Here is a 23,896-nt window from a genome sequence, read left to right on the forward strand (position 1 = left end):
TTACTATTAGTCTGTCGCGTCAATGCAGGTACCCTATTCCCTATGTAGTGCACTACATTTGACCAGAGTTATACGTATGGAACCCTATTCCCTATGTAGTGCACTACTTTAGACCAGAGCCCTATGGAACCCTACTCCCTATATAGTGCACTACTTTAGACCAGAGTCCTATGGAACCCTATTCCCTATATAGTGCACTACTTTAGACCAGAGCCCTATAGAACCCTATTCCCTATGTAGTGCACTACTTTAGACCAGAGTCCTATGGAACCCTATTCCCTATATAGTGCACTACTTTAGACCAGAGCCCTATAGAACCCTATTCCCTATGTAGTGCACTACTTTAGACCAGAACCCTATGGAACCCTATTCCCTATATAGTGCACTACTTTAGACCAGAGCCCTATGGAACCCTATTCCCTATATAGTGCACTACTTTAGACCAGAGCCCAATAGAACCCTATTCCCTATATAGTACACTACTTTAGACCAGAGTTCTATGGAACAGGGTACCATTTGGGACGCATCCCAAATTAGGCTTCATTTTCTCAGCTAGCATTTTCAGGGATTTCTGAAAGACCTAGAACATATATTTCAATGTAATAATGACTTTTATTCAGTGTCTCGGCAATACATAGCAGTATCAGTTAATGAAACTTCCACTGCTTGGAATTAAACAGGAAGAACTAACTGTGAGTAATGATTCCATTGTTAGAAGAGAAACCAAATACTGAATCTACAGTAGCTGCAATAAAATTGAGTTATGGCCAATTAATTCTACTATGGTGGAATTTTTTTCACTTAAAGTTTAAGCCCAAAAAACCCCCCCATTGATTTAACAAAAATATAACAAACCTATACAACTCCATTAAGGACTACTTTGAACAATTTACACTGAAAATTTTTTGTTTACAAAAAACACATTTACTGGAAAAACTGCGCACATCCAAAGTTTGTAACAGAATTTCGGTAACATCGACTTTTTTACGTGACCACGTATTCCAACAACCCTGTTAAAATATCTGCTCTGAATTCAGATTAAAGATGTCTGCAGAAACAATGAGGTATCAGCTATGACATGACACCTTGAGTTATTGAACTACAGTAAGTGAAGTGGATTTACACCCGGTAACAGAATTGCGGTAACGGAATTTCATCATGGGTCCCTGATCTGCACTACACACGTATATAATTATAGATGTGAATGTCATTCTTTGCATATTTGGGTATTATTCTACACCCTGGATATTATTTTAATGAGCTCTGCCCCCAAACCCGTCTGAACCAAATCTGAACCAATCATAGTTTGAACATCACAGTACAGTAGAGCTCAGTAGAATACAGTAGAGTTCAGTAGAATACAGTAGAGCTCAGTAGAATACAGTAGAGCTCAGTAGAATACAGTAGAGTTCAGTACAGTAGAATACAGTTCATAACAGAAAAGTACAGTATAGTTCTGTACAGTATATTATTGTGTACTCAGCTTGTGTGCTCTTACTGTGTACTGTAATGAACTCTATTGTACTCAGCTCTACTTTACAGTAAAGGACTTGAACAATACTCTACCTTTCTGACAGATTTTTCTGAAATTCTGTTACCGATCTGTCATGATCCTTCCTCCTCACGAGGGAGAGAAATTAGAAAATATCTTCAAGGTATCGGGCCTTCCCTGTGGCTCAGTTGGTAGAGCATGGTGTTCGCAATGCCAGCATGGTGTGTGCAACTCCAGGGTTGTGGGTTCGATTCCCACGGGGGGGGGCCAGTACAACAAAAAATGTATGCATTCACTACTGTAAGTCGCTCTGGATAAGATGACTAAAATGTAAAGATATGTGGGTTTTTGGTAATGGAATTTTAAGGCTCAAGGCAATGTTTCATAAACTTACAGAAGGCAGAAAAATATTTCCTCAACTCAATATAAGTGTTGATGTTAGTTGCCAGGGGGCTTTACTTCAACATTATTGAGTGTATATTAGTTGGCAGGGGGCTTTACTTCAACATTATTGAGTGTATATTAGTTGGCAGGGGGCTTTACTTCAACATTATTGAGTGTATATTAGTTGGCAGGGGGCTTTACTTCAACATTATTGAGTTGATGTTAGTTGGCAGGGGGCTTTACTTCAACATTATTGAGTTGATATTAGTTGGCAGGGGGCTTTACTTCAACATTATTGAGTGTATATTAGTTGGCAGGGGGCTTTACTTCAACATTATTGAGTTGATGCATTTCTAATCTCTTTTAAGACTTTTTCTGGTAGATGTTGTCTTTTGACAAGAGACCAAAGCCTTTGCTTTTTAGGATAGAAAATGGTTGAACAAATTATATATGCCTTAATTTCTCAAAAATATAGACTCGTAACTTTCATTTGACACCCAATTTGACATGCTCCTATGAACTTTACATGAAGGTGACCTCACGGGTCCTTTACGTGAATATGACCTCACGGGTCCTTTACGTGAATATGACCTCACGGGTCCTTTACGTGAATATGACCTCACGGGTCCTTTACGTGAATATGACCTCACGGGTCCTTCTACGTGAAGGTGACCTCATGTGTTCTTGTATGGAAGAAATCAAGACCATATTCATATCAAATCACATTTTATTTGTCACATGGGCCGAATTTAGTGGATGCAGACTTAATCATGCAACGCTTGCTTAAAGCCCTTCCCAACAATGATAGAAACACAGGAAGAATACAATACACAAGAACAGAGCTATATACAGGGAGTACCAGATCAATGTGGGGTTATATACAGGGAGAACCAGTACCAGATCAATGTGGAGCTATATACAGGGAGTACCAGATCAATGTGGAGCTATATACAGGGAGTACCAGATCAATGTGGAGCTATATACAGGAAGTACCAGATCAATGTGGAGCTATATACAGGAAGTACCAGATCAATGTGGAGCTATATACAGGGAGTACCAGATCAATGTGGAGCTATATACAGGAAGTACCAGATCAATGTGGAGCTATATACAGGGAGAACCAGATCAATGTGGAGCTATATACAGGAAGTACCAGATCAATGTGGAGCTATATACAGGAAGTACCAGATCAATGTGGAGCTATATACAGGGAGTACCAGTACCAGATCAATGTGGAGCTATATACAGGAAGTACCAGATCAATGTGGAGCTATATACAGGGAGTACCAGATCAATGTGGAGCTATATACAGGGAGTACCAGTACCAGATCAATGTGGAGCTATATACAGGGAGTACCAGTACCAGATCAATGTGGAGCTATATACAGGAAGTACCAGTCAATCAATGTGGAGCTATATACAGGGGACAGTACCAGATCAATGTGGAGCTATATACAGGGAGTACCAGTACCAGATCAATGTGGAGCTATATACAGGGAGTACCAGTACCAGATCAATGTGGAGCTATATACAGGAAGTACCAGATCAATGTGGAGCTATATACAGGAAGTACCAGATCAATGTGGAGCTATATACAGGAAGTACCAGATCAATGTGGAGCTATATACAGGGAGTACCAGATCAATGTGGAGCTATATACAGGGAGTACCAGATCAATGTGGAGCTATATACAGGGAGTACCAGATCATTGTGGAGCTATATACAGGGAGTACCAGTACCAGATCAATGTGGAGGTATATACAGGAAGTACCAGATCAATGTGGAGCTATATACAGGGAGTACCAGATCAATGAGGAGCTATATACAGGAAGTACCAGATCAAATTGGAGCTATATACAGGAAGTACCAGATCAATGTGGAGCTATATACAGGGAGTACCAGTACCAGATCAATGTGGAGCTATATACAGGGAGTACCAGATCAATGTGGAGCTATATACAGGAAGTACCAGATCAATGTGGAGCTATATACAGGGAGAACCAGATCAATGTGGAGCTATATACAGGGAGAACCAGTACCAGATCAATGTGGAGCTATATACAGGGAGTACCAGATCAATGTGGAGCTATATACAGGGAGTACCAGATCAATGTGGAGCTATATACAGGGAGTACCAGATCAATGAGGAGCTATATACAGGAAGTACCAGATCAATGTGGAGCTATATACAGGAAGTACCAGATCAATGTGGAGCTATATACAGGGAGAACCAGATCAATGTGGAGCTATATACAGGAAGAACCAGATCAATGTGGAGCTATATACAGGAAGTACCAGATCAATGTGGAGCTATATACAGGAACTACCAGATCAATGTGGAGCTATATACAGGAAATACCAGATCAATGTGGAGCTATATACAGGAAGTACCAGTACCAGATCAATGTGGAGCTATATACAGGAAGTACCAGATCAATGTGGAGCTATATACAGGAAGTACCAGATCAATGTGGAGCTATATACAGGAAGTACCAGATCAACGTGCTGGGTGTAGGAGGTATTTGAGGTAGATATGTACATGAAAGCAGGGGTAAGTGACTGGTGTCTGGATAGATAATAATAACAGTAGAGTCGGTGTATCTAGAGTCAGTACAGGTAGAGTCAGTACAGGTAGAGTCAGTACAGGTAGGGTCAGTACAGGTAGGGTCAGTACAGGTAGAGTCAGTACAGGTAGAGTCAGTACAGGCAGGGTCAGTACAGGTAGTGTCAGTACAGGTAGTCAGTACAGGTAGTCAGTACAGGTAGAGTCAGTACAGGCAGGGTCAGTACAGGTAAAGTCAGTACAGGTAGAGTCAGTAGAGGTAGGGTAAGTACAGGTAGAGTCAGTACAGGTAGGGTAAGTACAGGTAGAGTCAGTACAGGTAGGGTCAGTACAGGTAGGGTCAGTACAGGTAGGGTCAGTACAGGTAGAGTCAGTACAGGTAGAGTCAGTACAGGTAAAGTCAGTACAGGTAGAGTCAGTACAGACAGGGTCAGTACAGGTTGGGTCAGTACAGGTAGAGTCAGTACAGGTAGAGTCAGTACAGGCAGGGTCAGTACAGGTAAAGTCAGTACAGGTAGAGTCAGTACAGACAGGGTCAGTACAGGTTGGGTCAGTACAGGTAGAGTCAGTACAGGTAGAGTCAGTACAGGTAGGGTCAGTACAGGTAGAGTCAGTACAGGTAGGGTCAGTACAGGTAGAGTCAGTACAGGTAGGGTCAGTACAGGTAAAGTCAGTACAGGTAGGGTAAGTACAGGTAGGGTCAGTACAGGTAGAGTCGGTACAGGTAGAGTCGGTACAGGTAGGGTCAGTACAGGTAGAGTCAGTACAGGTAGAGTCAGTACAGGTAGAGTCAGTACAGGTAGAGTTAGTACAGGGTAGGGTCAGTACAGGTAGAGTCAGTACACATGAATGTTCTTGAGACTACCCACAGCACTGTCCCAATGTCACCTGGGATGCCTGGCATGGGCCCAACATACATAATGTAGGAAGAGACCGTGTGCTGGGGGTCATGGGTTAGCTGACCCATTAAATCTGATCCTGTCATCAATAATGGAATGCAATCCAGCAGAGCTTTACTATGATGGAACCAGTCACTCAGAACCAGTCACTCAGAACCAGTCACTCAGACCCATCACTCAGAACCAGTCACTCAGAACCAGTCACTCAGAACCATCACTCAGAACCAGTCACTCAGAACCAGTCACTCAGACCCATCACTCAGAACCAGTCACTCAGACCCATCACTCAGAACCAGTCACTCAGACCCATCACTCAGACCCATCACTCAGAACCAGTCACTCAGACCCATCACTCAGAACCATCACTCAGAACCAGTCACTCAGAACCAGTCACTCAGACCCATCACTCAGAACCAGTCACTCAGACCCATCACTCAGAACCAGTCACTCAGAACCAGTCACTCAGACCCATCACTCAGACCCATCACTCAGACCCATCACTCAGAACCAGTCACTCAGACCCATCACTCAGACCCATCACTCAGAACCATCACTCAGAACCAGTCACTCAGAACCAGTCACTCAGACCCATCACTCAGAACCAGTCACTCAGACCCATCACTCAGAACCAGTCACTCAGAACCAGTCACTCAGACCCATCACTCAGACCCATCACTCAGAACCAGTCACTCAGACCCAGTCACTCAGACCCAGTCACTCAGACCCATCACTCAGAACCAGTCACTCAGAACCAGTCACTCAGACCCATCACTCAGAACCAGTCACTCAGACCCAGTCACTCAGAACCAGTCACTCAGAACCAGTCACTCAGACCCATCACTCAGACCCATCACTCAGAACCAGTCATTCAGAACCAGTCACTCAGACCCAGTCACTCAGAACCAGTCACTCAGACCCATCACTCAGACCCATCACTCAGAACCAGTCACTCAGAACCAGTCACTCAGAACCAATTACTCAGAACCAGTTACTCAGAACCAGTTACTCAGAACCAGTCACTCAGAACCAGTCACTCAGACCCGTCACTCAGAACCAGTCACTCAGGGGAATTCAGCACTAGTGCTTTATCTAACGTTAAAATGCCCCATAACCACATACTTTTGGTCATGTGGTGGATGACCTGTTCGTCCAACATCTCATTCCATAATCATGGTCATTAATATGGAGTTGGTCCCCCCTTTGCTGCTATAACAGCCTCCACTCTTCTGGGAAGGCTTTCCACTAGATGTTGGAACATTGCTGCTATAACATCCTCCACTCTTCTGGGAAGGCTTTCCACTAGATGTTGGAACATTGCCGCTATAACAGCCTCCACTCTTCTGGGAAGGCTTTCCACTAGATGTTGGAACATTGTTGTGGGAACTTGCTTCCATTCAGCCACAAGAGCATTAGTGAGGTCACTTTGTGCACGGGGGTATTGTCAAGCTGAAACAGGAAAGGGTCTTCCCCAAACTGTTAACACAAAGATGGAAGCACAGAATTGTCTAGAATGTCATGGTATGCTGTAGCGTTAAGATTTCCCTTCACTTGAACTAAGGGGCCCGAACCATGATCAACAGCCCTAGAACATTACTCCTCCTCCACCAAACTTTACAGTTGGCACTATGCATTCGGGCAGGTAGCGTTCTCCTGGCATCCGCCAAACACAAATTTGTCTGTCGGACTGCCAAATGGTGAAGCGTGATTCATCACTCCAGAAAACGCGTTTCCGCTGCTCCAGAGTCCAGTGGCGGCGAGCTTTACACCACTACGGCCGACGCTTGGCATTGCGCATGGTGATCTTAGGCTTTTGTGCGGCTGCTCGGCCATGGAAACCCATTTCATGAAGCTCCCGACAAACAGTTGTTCTGACGTTGCTTCCATTGGAACTCGGTAGTGAGTGTTGAATCCGAGGACAGACGATTCTTATGCGTTATGCACTTCAGCACTTGGCGGTTCTGTGAGCTTGTATGGCCTACCACTTTGCGGCTGAGCCGTTGTTGCTCCTAGACGTTTCCACTTCACAATAACAGCACTTACTAGTTGACCGTGGCAGCTCTAGCAGGGCAGAAATTTGACGAACGGAATTGTTGGAAAGGTGGTATCCTATGACTGTGCCACGTTGAAAGTCACTGAGCTCTTCAGTAAGGCCATTCTACTTCCAATGTTTGTCTATGGAGATTGCATGGCGGTGTGCTCGATTTTATACACCTGTCAGCAACGGGTGTGGCTGAAATAGCCAAATCCACTCATTTGAAAGGGTGTCCACATATTTTTTGTGTTAGCATATACTTGTAGCTACTAACATAATCCTGTGTGGGAAAGAGTGTAAACAAAATGGCCGCCTATGTATCAGCCTACAGAGATAACTGAGGGCAGTCCTGATTCCAGATCTGATTTCTCACCGGGAGAGGAGTCCCCAGTACATTACAGAGGGACATGAGTGAGATGAATAATTAACTGAAGAGTCATTGATTAGAGAGGTTATCTGGAGGGTCTCCAAAGAAATGTTTTAGAACAGTGCTGCTTCATGAGGGGTTTCCTCTCCCCAAGCACCTTGCTACTTCCTGCTCTACTACTTCACTATTAAGGAACACTTGGAGAGACACTTCAGGGGTTGAGGTTCAACCCCCCAGCCCTACCAACAACTACCTCTACTCCCTCTACCTCTACTCCCTCTACCGCTACTACCTCTAATTATACTACCTCTACTCCCTCTACCGCTACTACCTCTAATTCTACTACCTCTACTCCCTCTACCTCTACTACCTCTACCTCTACTACCTTTACTACCTCTACTAACTCTACTCCCTCTACCTCTACTACCTCTAAATCTACTCCCTCTACCTCTACTCCCTCCACTACCTCTACATCTACTCCCTCTACCTCTACTCCCTCCACTACCTCTACATCTACTCCCTCTACCTCTACTACCTCTACTACCTCTACTACCTCTACTCCCTCTACTCCCTCTACTCCCTCTACTACCTATACTACCTCTACTCTATCTACTACCTCTACTACCTCTACCTCTACTACCTTTACTACCTCTACTAACTCTACTCCCTCTACCTCTACTACCTCTAAATCTACTCCCTCTACCTCTACTCCCTCCACTACCTCTACATCTACTCCCTCTACCTCTACTCCCTCCACTACCTCTACATCTACTCCCTCTACCTCTACTACCTCTACTACCTCTACTACCTATACTACCTATACTACCTCTACTCCCTCTACTCCCTCTACTCCCTCTACTACCTCTACTCTATCTACTACCTCTCCCTTTACTCCCTCTACTACCTCTACTCCCTCTACTCCCTCTACTCCCTCTACTACCTCTACTACCTCTACTACCTCTACTCCCTCTACTCCCTCTACCTCTACTCCCTCTACTCCCTCTACTCCCTCTACTACCTATACTACCTATACTCCCTCTACTCCCTCTACTACCTCTACTCCCTATACTACCTCTACTCCCTCTACTCCCTCTACTCCCTCTACTCCCTCTACTCCCTCTACTCCCTCTACTACCTATACTCCCTCTACTCCCTCTACTCCCTCTACTCCCTCTACTACCTATACTACCTATACTCCCTCTACTCCCTCTACTCCCTCTACTCCCTCTACTACCTATACTACCTCTACTCCCTCTACTCCCTCTACTCCCTCTACTACCTCTACTACCTCTACTACCTCTACTCCCTCTACTCCCTCTACTCCCTCTACTCCCTCTACTCCCTCTACCTCTACTCCCTCTACTCCCTCTACTCCCTCTACTCCCTCTACTCCCTCTACTACCTATACTACCTCTACTCTATCTACTACCTCTCCCTTTACTCCCTCTACTCCCTCTACTCCCTCTACTCCCTCTACTCCCTCTACTCCCTCTACTACCTATACTACCTCTACTCTATCTACTACCTCTCCCTTTACTCCCTCTACTACCTCTACTCCCTCTACTCCCTCTACTCCCTCTACTACCTCTACTCCCTCTACTCCCTCTACTACCTATACTACCTCTACTACCTATACTACCTATACTCCCTCTACTCCCTCTACTCCCTCTACTACCTATACTACCTCTACTACCTCTACTACCTATACTCCCTCTACTCCCTTTACTCCCTCTACTCCCTCTACTCCCTCTACTCCCTCTACTCCCTCTACTCCCTCTACTACCTATACTACCTCTACTCTATCTACTACCTCTCCCTTTACTCCCTCTACTACCTCTACTCCCTCTACTCCCTCTACTCCCTCTACTACCTCTACTCCCTCTACTCCCTCTACTACCTATACTACCTCTACTCCCTCTACTCCCTCTACTACCTATACTACCTCTACTCCCTCTACTCCCTCTACTCCCTCTACTCCCTCTACTACCTATACTACCTATACTACCTCTACTCCCTCTACTTCTACTCCCTCTACTACCTCTACTCCCTATACTACCTCTACTCCCTCTACTCCCTCTACTACCTCTACTACCTCTACTCTATCTACTACCTCTCCCTTTACTACCTCTACTACCTCTACTCCCTCTACTCCCTCTACTCCCTCTACTCCCTCTACTACCTCTACTCCCTCTACTCCCTCTACTACCTCTACTACCTCTACTACTTCTACACCCTCTACTCCCTCTACTCCCTCTACTCCCTCTACTACCTCTACTACCTCTACTCCCTCTACTCCCTCTACTACCTCTACCTCTACTCCCTCTATTCCCTCTACTACCTCTACCTCTACTCCCTCTACTACCTCTACTCCCTCTACTACCTCTACCTCTACTCCCTCTACTCCCTCTATTCCCTCTACTACCTCTACCTCTACTCCCTCTACTACCTCTACTACCTCTACTCCCTCTACTCCCTCTATTCCCTCTACTACCTCTACCTCTACTACCTCTACTACCTATACTACCTCTTCCTCTACTACCTCTACTACCTCTTCCTCTACTACCTCTACTCCCTCTACTACCTCTACTCCCTCTACTACCTCTACTCCCTCTACTACCTCTACCTCTACTCCCTCTACTCCCTCTACTCCCTCTACTCCCTCTACCTCTACTCCCTCTACCTCTACTCCCTCTACCTCTATCTCTACTCCCTCTACTCCCCACACCACTCCTCCCCCAACAACTCCTCCCCACACCACACCTCGTCCAACCCCTCTCTGTCCTTTAATGTCCTCTAAGCCAGATTCCACCACATCTATCTAGGCTTACTCTCTCTCTCTCTCTGTGTAACATTGAGAGGTGGTGTGTGTCTTGGTGCAGTGCCTAGACAGTGCAGTTCATCTGCAGAGTGTAGTGATCTCTTTCTGCCACAGTGTGGAGCCATTCTGTAGGGTTCAACAGGATTCATGACTCTGGGGGACCATTGCATTACAATGTTAATTCTAATGATTCAAAATGATATGCAGATGACAATATAATAGTTGCTTCTTCCAAACATTTCAGTCTTTTGGATGAGTAGCCTGCTTTAAAGAGGAATGGAAACACTTCAGGAAGTAAAGCTGAGCGAAGACACGTATTCAATCCACTAACACTAAGCATGAGATCGTAGCATAGAAACATCTCTATTTGTAATATTTTGATCTTGAACAACATTCATTAGAGGTATGGGTAGAGACATTTGAATTGCCATAGTAACGACTGACGCAAATACGTCATTGGCAGGAGTCTGAACATTTTTTGGTACAGAGACTGATGGTGGACGCTGCCACCAGGAGGTACAGAGACTGATGGTGGATGCTGCCACCAGGAGGTATAGAGACTGATGGTGGACGCTGCCACCAGGAGGTACAGAGACTGATGGTGGACGCTGCCACCAGGAGGAACAGAGACTGATGGTGGATGCTGCCACCAGGAGGAACAGAGACTGATGGTGGACGCTGCCACCAGGAGGTATAGAGACTGATGGTGGATGCTGCTGCCAGGAGGTACAGAGACTGATGGTGGACGCTGCCACCAGGAGGTACAGAGACTGATGGTGGATGCTGCCACCAGGAGGAACAGAGACTGATGGTGGATGCTGCTACCAGGAGGTACAGAGACTGATGGTGGATGCTGCTGCCAGGAGGTACAGAGACTGATGGTGGACGCTGCCGCCAGGAGGTATAGAGACTGATGGTGGATGCTGCTACCAGGAGGTACAGAGACTGATGGTGGACGCTGCTGCCAGGAGGTACAGAGACTGATGGTGGACGCTGCCACCAGGAAGTACAGAGACTGATGGTGGACGCTGCAGCCAGGAGCCCTGCCCTGTACAACTAGGTCAACAACACCTCCACTACGCTGATCCTCAACAAGGGGGCCCCACAAGGGTGTGTTCTCAGCCCCCTCCTGTACTCGCTGTTCACCCATGACTGCGTGGCCATCTGTGCCTCCAACTCAATCATCAAGTTTGCAGACGACACAACAGTAGTAGGCCTGATTACCAACAATGATGAGACAACCTACAGGGAGGAGGTGAGGGCCCTGGTGGAGTGGTGCCAGGAAAATAACCTCTCCCTCAACGTCGACAAAACAAAGGAGATGATCGTGGACTTCAGGAAACAGCAGAGGGAGCACCCCCCTATCCACATCGACGGGACAGTAGTGGAGAAGGTGGAAAGTTTTAAATTCCTTGGTGTACACATCACGGACAAACTGAAATGGTTCCACCCACACAGACAGTGTGTTGAATAAGGCGCAACAGCACCTCTTCAACCTCTGGAGGCTGAAGAAATTTGGCTTGCCCTCTAAGATCCTCACAAACTTTTACAGATGCACCATTGAGAGCATCCTGTCAGGCTGTATCACCGCCTGGTATGGCAAATGCACCACCCTCAACTGCAGGGCTCTTCAGAGGGTGGTGCGGTCTGCCCAACACATCACTAGGGGCACACTTCTCTGGTCTAATGAAACAAAGATTGAATTCTTTGGCCTGAATGCCAAGTGTCATGTTTGGAGGAAATCTGGCACCATCCCTATGGTGAAGCATGGTGGTGTCAGCATCCCTACAGTGAAGCATGGTGGTGGCAGCATCATGTTGTGGGGTTGTTTTTCAGCAGCAGGGATTGGGAGACTAGTCAGGATAGAGGGAAAGATGAATGGAGCAAAGTACAGAGAGATCCTTGATGAAAACCTGCTCCAGAGTGCTCAGGACCTCAGACTGGGGTGAAGTTTCACCTTCCAACAGGACAACAACCCTAAGCACACAGCCAAGACAAGTCTCTGAATGTCCTTGAGTGGCCCAGCCAGAGCCCGGACTTGAACCCGATCAAACATCTCTGGAGAGACCTGAAAATAGCTGTGCAGCGATGCTCCCCATTCAACCTGACATAGCTTGAGAGGATCTGCAGAGAGGAATGGGAGAAACTCCCCAAATACAGGTGTGTCAAGCTTGTTGCGTCATACCCAAGAAGACTCCAGGCTGTAATCGCTACCAAAGGTGCTTCAACAAAGTACTGAGTAAAGGGTCTGAATACATATGTAAATCTGATATTTCTGTTTTTTACTTTTTATAAATGATCAACAACCAAAAATTCAACCTGTTTTTGCTTTGTCATTATAGAGTATTATGTGTAGAGAAAAAAAATACAATAACATCTGCTAAATATGTGTATGTGACCAATTTAATTTAATTTGACAAGAATACAACTTGTTTGCAACATTTTTATAATTGTGAGTGTGCTTCCATGTTTTTGTGTGTTGTGAGGTTTTAAGACAGACAAACAGAGAGGAGACACAGACAGGGAGACAGACAGACAGAGAGACAGACAGACAGACAGAGACAGACAGAGAGGCAGACAGACAGACAGAGAGACAGAGAAGAGACAAACAGAGACAGACAGAGAGGCAGACAGACAGGGAGACAGAGAGAGAGACAACAGAGAGACATACAGAGAGGAGACAGACAGGGAACCCCAGACAGAGAAGAGACAGAGAAGAGACAGACAGAGAGGAGACAGACAGAGAGGCAGACAGGGAGACAGACAACAGAGAGACATACAGAGAGGAGACAGACAGGGAACCCCAGACAGAGAAGAGACAGAGAAGAGACAGACAGAGAGGAGACAGACAGAGGAGACACAGACAGACAGAGAGGAGACAGACAGGGAGACACAGACAGACAGAGAGGAGACAGACAGGGAGACACAGACAGACAGAGAGAGAGGAGACAGACAGGGAGACACAGACAGAGAAGAGACAGAGAAGAGACAGACAGAGAGGAGACAGACAGAGGAGACACAGACAGACAGAGAGGAGACAGACAGGGAGACACAGACAGAGAAGAGACAGAGAAGAGACAGACAGAGAGGAGACAGACAGACAGACAGACAGACAGACAGACAGACAGACAGACAGACAGACAGACAGACAGACAGACAGACAGACAGACAGACAGACAGACAGACAGACAGACAGAATATGAATAATATAGTATACAGGGCCAGGTCTGTTGTAAATCAAATAAACAGCCAGACAGTGAGGAGACAGACAGGGAGACAGAGAGAGAGAGACAGACAGTGAGACAGACAGAGAGGAGACAGAGAGAGAGACAGACAGCGAGACAAAGAGAGAGACAGACAGGGAGACAGACAGAGAGGAGACAGACAGGGAGACAGAGAGAGAGACAGACAGTGAGACAGAGAGAGAGAAGTGTGACTGAGGGCCCTGGGCTGCTCTCTCTCAGACACCGAGGGACATTGTGTCACGCATCATATACTCCTACTGCCACACTCCGTATGCATCCCAAAATGCACCCTATTCCCTATGTATGTTTCCATAGGGCTCTGGTAACAAGAAGTGCACTATATAGGGGAAAGTGCCATTTTGGACACTCTGTCAGTAAAGAGGAAGAAAGAGACTGAAGAGCGCCTCAGTCCACCTCTAACGTCTGACGTCCCTGTCACTGACCAATCAGCCAACAGACACCACTCAACACACATCATACAGTCTCCCTCTTTCCCTCGCTCTCCTCCTCCTCCCTCTTTCCCTCGCTCTCCTCCTCCTCCCTCTTTCCCTCGCTCTCCTCCTCCTCCCTCTTTCCCTCGCTCTCCTCCTCCTCCCTCTTTCCCTCGCTCTCCTCCTCCTCCCTCTTTCCCTCGCTCTCCTCCTCCTCCCTCTTTCCCTCGCTCTCCTCCTCCCTCTTGCACGTGACATATGACCTAACTGGTTAAATAAAGGGGAAATAAATCAAATAAATATTGTAATATAAATTTATAACATTCTTATTTACATATCCCACTACTGGGCTATTTTTTAGGAACATCCACTTGTGTGGAAGCCTAATTAAAGGTACAGAAGTGTCAGTATTCAACCTTAACGGTTTTTCAGTTGTCTTGGTGCCCTAGCAGCAACATAAGAACAGACCTCCTGTACATTTTGTAAAACATTTTTTTTGTAATTCATTAATTGTAATGTATTTTTTTTTTTACTAACAATCTATTTGTTTTAAGAACGAAACAATTCATACAGCTAATTAATATAATCAGAATCAACCACAGGAAGCAGCTAAGTCATTTGTTTGTTTTAGCTAGCTGGCTAACGTTAGCTGGCTAGCTGTTTTGATCTGAATGCCAGCCATAGGAGTAGCTATGGACTCTAGTGAAGGAGTAGCTATGGACTCTAGTGAAGGAGTAGCTATGGACTCCATGGACTCTAGTGAAGGAGTAGCTATGGACTCTAGTGAAGGAGTAGCTATGGACTCTAGTGAAGGAGTAGCTATGGACTCCATGGACTCTAGTGGCTTAGCTCAAGCTTCCTCTGACTGAGTTATACTTTGGAAAAGGCAGAGACAACGAGACACCTTGATGAGAACGCACTTCCTGCCTGCCTGCCCCGGTTGACCACCTCCCTCTGATGATCCCTCAAGCCATGAACTTTCTAATGACTGTCTGTCTCATGATGTCGTGATGTTGATTCCCACCCCCTCAAAAATGTGTGTGTGCTTTTAACCACTTTGAGATTCTTTGCAAAACCCTATATAAATGGAACGAATTATTATTATTATTATTAACACGCGATAACAATGCAACAGAACAGATTAATCTGAATGACATTTACTCTCAAGGGTGACCAAAAATAACTATCTAACAGGCACGCCCCTACTAAGACCTGCCTCCAGCCTCATATCTCAATAACCCAGCAGTTTGTAAAGAAATCATCTCAACTAAATGACTCAATGCCTGCAAACCACCAGTTGGTTCATCAAACAACTCAGCAGTTGATTCATCAAACAACTCAGCAGCTGGTTCATCAAACAACTCAGCAGTTGGTTCATCAAACAACTCAGCAGTTGGTTCATCAAACAACTCAGCAGTTGGTTCATCAAACAACTCAGCAGTTGGTTCATCAAACAACTCAGCAGTTGGTTCATCAAACATCTTCCTTCATCTTCCCTCTCTACCTCCCTCTCTTCCTTCTCTACCTCTCTACCTCCCTCTCTTCCCTCTCTCTACCTCCCTCTCTTCCCCATCTCCCACCCTCTCTTCTCTCTCTTCCCTCTCTACCTCTCTACCTCCCTCTCTTCCCTCTCTACCTCTCTACCTCTCTACCTCCCTCTCTCTATATATCTATATCTCAACGAGTGTCTGTCCTGTCCTCTCTCTCTGATGTGTGTGTGATGTGTGGGCCCTGTCTTCTCTGATGTTCTGTGTCCCTGAATGCCTCGCCACTGTCTTCCAGCCTGAGTTGATAATGACATCAACAGTCATGTGAAACCAGCTGACGACTGAACAGCGAACAGTCACAAGAACACATCTCATACCTCCTCTACAACACACACTGATACAATACACACTGATACAGCAACACACACTGATACAATACACACTGATACAGCAACACACTGATACAGCAACACACTGATACAATACACACTGATACAGCAACACACACTGATACAATACACACTGATACAGCAACACACTGATACAATACACACTGATACAATACACACTGATACAGCAACACACTGATACAGCAACACACTGATACAGCAACACACTGATACAATACACACTGATACAGCAACACACTGATACAATACATACTGATACAATACACACTGATACAGCAACACACACTGATACAGCAACACACTGATACAGCAACACACACTGATACAGCAACACACACTGATACAGCAACACACTGATACAGCAACACACTGATACAGCAACACACACTGATACAATACACACTGATACAATACACACTGATACAATACACACTGATACAACACACACTGATACAACACACACTGATACAACACACACTGATACAATACACACTGATACAATACACACTGATACAGCAATACACACTGATACAATACACACTGATACAATACACACTGATACAATACATACTGATACAACACACACTGATACAATACACACTGATACAATACACACTGATACAATACACACTGATACAATACACACTGATACAGCAACACCCACTGATACAATACACACTGATACAATACACACTGATACAATACACACTGATACAACACACACTGATACAACACACACTGATACAACACACTGATACAATACATACTGATACAACACAAACTGATACAATACACACTGATACAATACACACTGATACAATACACACTGATACAACACACACTGATACAATACACACTGATACAATACACACTGATACAATACACACTGATACAATACACACTGATACAGCAACACACACTGATACAATACACACTGATACAGCAACACACACTGATACAACACACACTGATACAGCAACACACTGATACAATACACACTGATACAATACACACTGATACAATACACACTGATACAATACACACTGATACAACACACACTGATACAGCAACACACTGATACAATACACACTGATACAATACACACTGATACAATACACACTGATACAATACACACTGATACAATACACACTGATACAACACACACTGATACAATACACACTGATACAATACACACTGATACAATACACACTGATACAATACACACACTGATACAATACACACTGATACAATACACACTGATACAATACACACTGATACAATACACACTGATACAACACACACTGATACAGCAACACACTGATACAACACACACTGATACAATACACACTGATACAGCAACACACACTGATACAATACACACTGATACAGCAACACACACTGATACAATACACACACTGATACAATACACACTGATACAACACACACTGATACAATACACACTGATACAACACACACTGATACAATACACACTGATACAATACACACTGATACAACACACACTGATACAACACACACTGATACAGCAATACACTGATACAATACACACACTGATACAATACACACTGATACAATACACACTGATACAATACACACTGATACAGCAACACACACTGATACAACACACACTGATACAATACACACTGATACAGCAACACACACTGATACAGCAACACACACTGATACAATACACACTGATACAGCAACACACACTGATACAGCAACACACACTGATACAGCAACACACACTTATACAGCAACACACACTGATACAATACACACTGATACAACACACACTGATACAATACACACTGATACAATACACACTGATACAACACACACTGATACAATACACACTGATACAACACACACTGATACAATACACACTGATACAGCAACACACACTGATACAATACACACTGATACAATACACACTGATACAATACACACTGATACAATACACACTGATACAACACACACTGATACAATACACACTGATACAATACACACTGATACAATACACACTGATACAATACACACTGATACAACACACACTGATACAATACACACTGATACAGCAACACACACTGATACAGCAACACACACTGATACAATACACACTGATACAATACACACTGATACAACACACACTGATACAATACACACTGATACAACACACACTGATACAATACACACTGATACAGCAACACACACTGATACAATACACACTGATACAATACACACTGATACAATACACACTGATACAGCAACACACACTGATACAGCAATACACACTGATACAGCAACACACACTGATACAATACACACTGATACAATACACACTGATACAATACACACTGATACAATACACACTGATACAACACACACTGATACAATACACACTGATACAGCAACACACACTGATACAGCAACACACACTGATACAATACACACTGATACAATACACACTGATACAATACACACTGATACAACACACACTGATACAATACACACTGATACAGCAACACACACTGATACAATACACACTGATACAATACACACTGATACAATACACACTGATACAATACACACTGATACAACACACACTGATACAATACACACTGATACAATACACACTGATACAATACACACTGATACAATACACACTGATACAATACACACTGATACAATACACACTGATACAGCAACACACACTGATACAATACACACTGATACAATACACACTGATACAATACACACTGATACAATACACACTGATACAATACACACTGATACAGCAACACACACTGATACAATACACACTGATACAATACACACTGATACAATACACACTGATACAGCAACACACACTGATACAATACACACTGATACAATACACACTGATACAGCAACACACACTGATACAGCAACACACACTGATACAATACACACTGATACAGCAACACACACTGATACAATACACACTGATACAATACACACTGATACAGCAACACACACTGATACAGCAACACACACTGATACAATACACACTGATACAGCAACACACACTGATACAGCAACACACTGATACAGCAACACACTGATACAATACATACTGATACAGCAACACACTGATACAATACACACTGATACAATACACACTGATACAATACACACTGATACAATACACACTGATACAGCAACACACACTGATACAATACACACTGATACAGCAACACACACTGATACAGCAACACACACTGATACAATACACACTGATACAGCAACACACTGATACAATACACACTGATACAGCAACACACTGATACAATACACACTGATACAATACACACTGATACAGCAACACACACTGATACAGCAACACACACTGATACAGCAACACATACTGATACAATACACACTGATACAATACACACTGATACAGCAACACACACTGATACAATACACACTGATACAATACACACTGATACAATACACACTGATACAATACACACTGATACAGCAACACACTGATACAATACATACTGATACAATACACACTGATACAACACACACTGATACAATACACACTGATACAATACACACTGATACAATACACACTGATACAGCAACACACACTGATACAATACACACTGATACAGCAACACACACTGATACAATACACACTGATACAATACACACTGATACAATACACACTGATACAATACATACTGATACAATACACACTGATACAGCAACACACTGATACAATACACACTGATACAATACACACTGATACAGCAACACACACTGATACAGCAACACACACTGATACAGCAACACACACTGATACAATACACACTGATACAGCAACACACTGATACAATACACACTGATACAGCAACACACTGATACAATACACACTGATACAATACACACTGATACAACAACACACTGATACAGCAACACACACTGATACAGCAACACACACTGATACAGCAACACACACTGATACAATACACACTGATACAGCAACACACTGATACAGCAACACACACTGATACAGCAACACACACTGATACAATACACACTGATACAGCAACACACACTGATACAGCAACACACACTGATACAGCAACACACACTGATACAATACACACTGATACAGCAACACACTGATACAGCAACACACACTGATACAGCAACACACACTGATACAGCAACACACACTGATACAGCAACACACTGATACAGCAACACACTGATACAGCAACACACTGATACAGCAACACACTGATACAGCAACACACTGATACAGCAACACACTGATACAATACACACTGATACAGCAACACACTGATACAATACACACTGATACAATACACACTGATACAGCAACACACACTGATACAGCAACACACTGATACAGCAACACACACTTATACAGCAACACACACTGATACAGCAACACACTGATACAGCAACACACTGATACAGCAACACACACTGATACAATACACACTGATACAACACACACTGATACAATACACACTGATACAATACACACTGATACAGCAATACACACTGATACAATACACACTGATACAACACACACTGATACAACACACACTGATACAATACACACTGATACAATACACACTGACACAATACACACTGATACAATACACACTGATACAATACACACTGATACAATACACACTGATACAGCAACACACTGATACAGCAATACACTGATACAATACACACACTGATACAGCAACACACACTGATACAGCAACACACACTGATACAATACACACTGATACAGCAATACACACTGATACAACAACACACTGATACAATACACACTGATACAGCAACACACACTGATACAACACACACTGATACAGCAACACACACTGATACAGCAACACACACTGATACAATACACACTGATCCAGCAACACACTGATACAGCAACACACACTGATACAACACACACTGATACAGCAACACACACTGATACAGCAATACACACTGATACAGCAACACACTGATCCAGCAACACACACTGATCCAGCAACACACACTGATACAGCAACACACACTGATACAGCAACACACTGATACAGCAACACACTGATACAGCAACACTGATACAGCAACACACACTGATACAGCAACACACACTGATACAATACACACTGATACAATACACACTGATACAATACACACTGATACAACACACACTGATACAATACACACTGATACAATACACACTGATACAATACACACTGATACAATACACACTGATACATCAACACACACTGATACAATACACACTGATACAATACACACTGATACAGCAACACACACTGATACAGCAACACACTGATCCAGCAACACACTGATCCAGCAACACACTGATGTCTCCCTCATTACACACAGTTAGTTCAAATGAAAATAACCCCTCAACGTCGACAAAACGAATGAGCTGATCGTGGACTTCAGGAGACAGCAGAGAGAGCACCCCCCTATCCACATTGATGGGACAGCAGCGGAGAAGGTGGAAAGCTTCAAGTTCCTTGGTGTACACATCACGGACGATCTGAAATGGTTCCACCCGCACAGACAGTGTGGTGAAGAAGGTGCAATAGCGCCTCAACCTCAGGAAGCTTAAGAAATGCGGCTTGGCCCCTAAAACCCTCACAAACTTTAACAGATGCACCATTGAGAGCATCCTTTCGGGCTGTATCACCGCCTGGTACGGCAACTGCACTGCCTGCAACCGCAGGACTCTCCAGAGGGTGGTGCGGTCTGCCCAACGCATCAAAGGCAAATCTATAATCGGGAATGCTTTACCAGTCTATAATTTGGAATGTCTTACCAGTCTAGAATCTGGAATGCCTACCAGTCTAGAATCTAGAATGCCTTATAAATATAGAATGCCCTACAGGTCTAGCCTAGAATCTGGAATGTCTTACCAGCCTAGAATCTGGAATGCCTTAGCAGTCTAGAATCAGTTGTTCCTTACAGGTCTAGAACCTGGAATGCCTTATAAGTCTGGAATCTAGAATGCCTTACCAATCTATAATCTAGAATGCTTTACCAGTCTATCCTAGAATCTGGAATGCCTTACCAGTCTAGAGTATGGGATGCCTTACCAGACTAGAATCTGGAAAGCCTTACAAGTCTGGAATCTAGAATGCCTTACCAATCTATAATCTAGAATGCCTTACCAGTCTAGCCTAGAATCTGGAATGCCTTACCAGTCTAGAGTATGGAATGCCTTACCAGTCTAGAATCTGGAATGCCTTACCAGTCTAGAATCAGTTATGCCTTACAGGTCTAGAACCTGGAATGCCTTACCAGAATAGAATCTGGCAGAATCTGGCATGCCTTACCAGACTAGAATCTGGAATGCCTTACAAGTCTGGAATCTAGAATGCCTTACCAATCTATAATCTAGAATACCTTACCAGTCTAGAATATGGTATGCCTTACCAAACTAGAATCTGGCATGACTTACCATACAAGAATATAGAATTTTTTACAAGTCTAGTCTAGAATATGGAATGCCTTACCACTCTAGAATCTAGAATTCCTTACCAGTATACAATATGGAATGTCTTATCAGATCAGAATGTGGAATGCCTTACCAGTCTAAAATCTGGAATGCCTTGCCATTCTAGAATATGGAGTGCCTTGCCATTCTAGAATCTGGTATGCTTTACCAGTCTATAATCTAGAATTCCTTACCAGTCTATAATCTGGAATGCCTTACCAATCTAGAATCTAGAATGCCTTACCAATCTAGAATCTAGAATGCCTTACCAATCTAGAATCTAGAATCTAGAATGCCTTACAAATCTAGAATGTCTTGCCAGTTTATAATCTGGAATGCTTTACCAGTCTATAATCTGGAATGCCTTACCAATCTAGAATCTAGAATGCCTTACAAGTTTATAATCTGGAATGCCTTACCAATCTAGAATCTAGAATGCCTTACCAATCTAGAATATAAAATGCCTTACACATATAGAATCTAGAATGCCGTACAAATCTAGAATCTAGAATGCCTTACCAGTCTAGTCTAGAATCTGGAATGCCTTACCAGTCTAGTCTAGAATCTGGAATGCCTTACCAGTCTAGAATCTAGAATGCCTTACCAATCTATAATGCTTTACCAATCTAGAATCTAGAAAGCCTTACCAGTCTAGTCTAGAATCTGGAAAGCCTTATCAGTCTAGAACTTGGAATGCCTTACCAGTCTAGAACTTGGAATGCCTTACCAGTCTATAATCTAAAATACCTTCGGGCTATACCAAGTGTTTTCTGGGTAAGGTCTCCCAGAGCGAAGAGGCTAGTGGTACAGTACCTCTGTGTGTGTTATTCTTCAACACAGTGAGGGACTTCCACAGTAAAACCTTCTTATTGCTTGATCAGATTCCTTCTCTTCTCTTTCCTCAGACTGAGATACACAGACCAAAATACTCACTACTACAAAGTAACACACAGCGCCCTATATCTCTGCTCCCACCCTTTCCTCTCTCCTCATGTGTAAGAGACCAGCCAGCTAGCTGCAGTACTTACCCTGCCTAAAGTTAGCTGTTGTCCTCTTTCCTCATGTGTAAGAGACCAGCCAGCTAGCTGCAGTACTTACCCTGTCTATCCGTTTCCTCTCTCCCAGAACCTTTTCCTCTCCTTCCTCAACTTCTCTCCCCGTCACATTCCTCCCCTGGCCGTGCCT

At 43.8% G+C, this 23,896-nt stretch overlaps 1 protein-coding gene across 4 annotated transcripts in view; it reads right to left on the reverse strand.

Annotated features, from left to right (window-relative positions):
- The window catches only part of palm2akap2 (palm2 and akap2 fusion), a 190,301-nt gene that overhangs the window by 2,266 nt on the left and 164,139 nt on the right, over positions 1–23,896 (reverse strand). The window contains exon 1 of one of the 4 annotated variants that reach the window (XM_045692698.1): positions 23,810–23,896. This exon is cut by the window's right edge and continues 215 nt beyond it. The exons of the other annotated variants lie outside the window; for them this stretch is intronic. Coding sequence (XP_045548654.1) covers positions 23,810–23,896 — 87 coding nt within the window. The remainder of the gene's footprint in view (positions 1–23,809) is intronic. 4 annotated transcript variants of the gene reach the window in all.

The sequence above is a fragment of the Salmo salar genome, chromosome ssa13 (assembly GCF_905237065.1).
Source record: "Salmo salar chromosome ssa13, Ssal_v3.1, whole genome shotgun sequence".
Classification (NCBI taxonomy): Eukaryota; Metazoa; Chordata; class Actinopteri; order Salmoniformes; family Salmonidae; genus Salmo; species Salmo salar.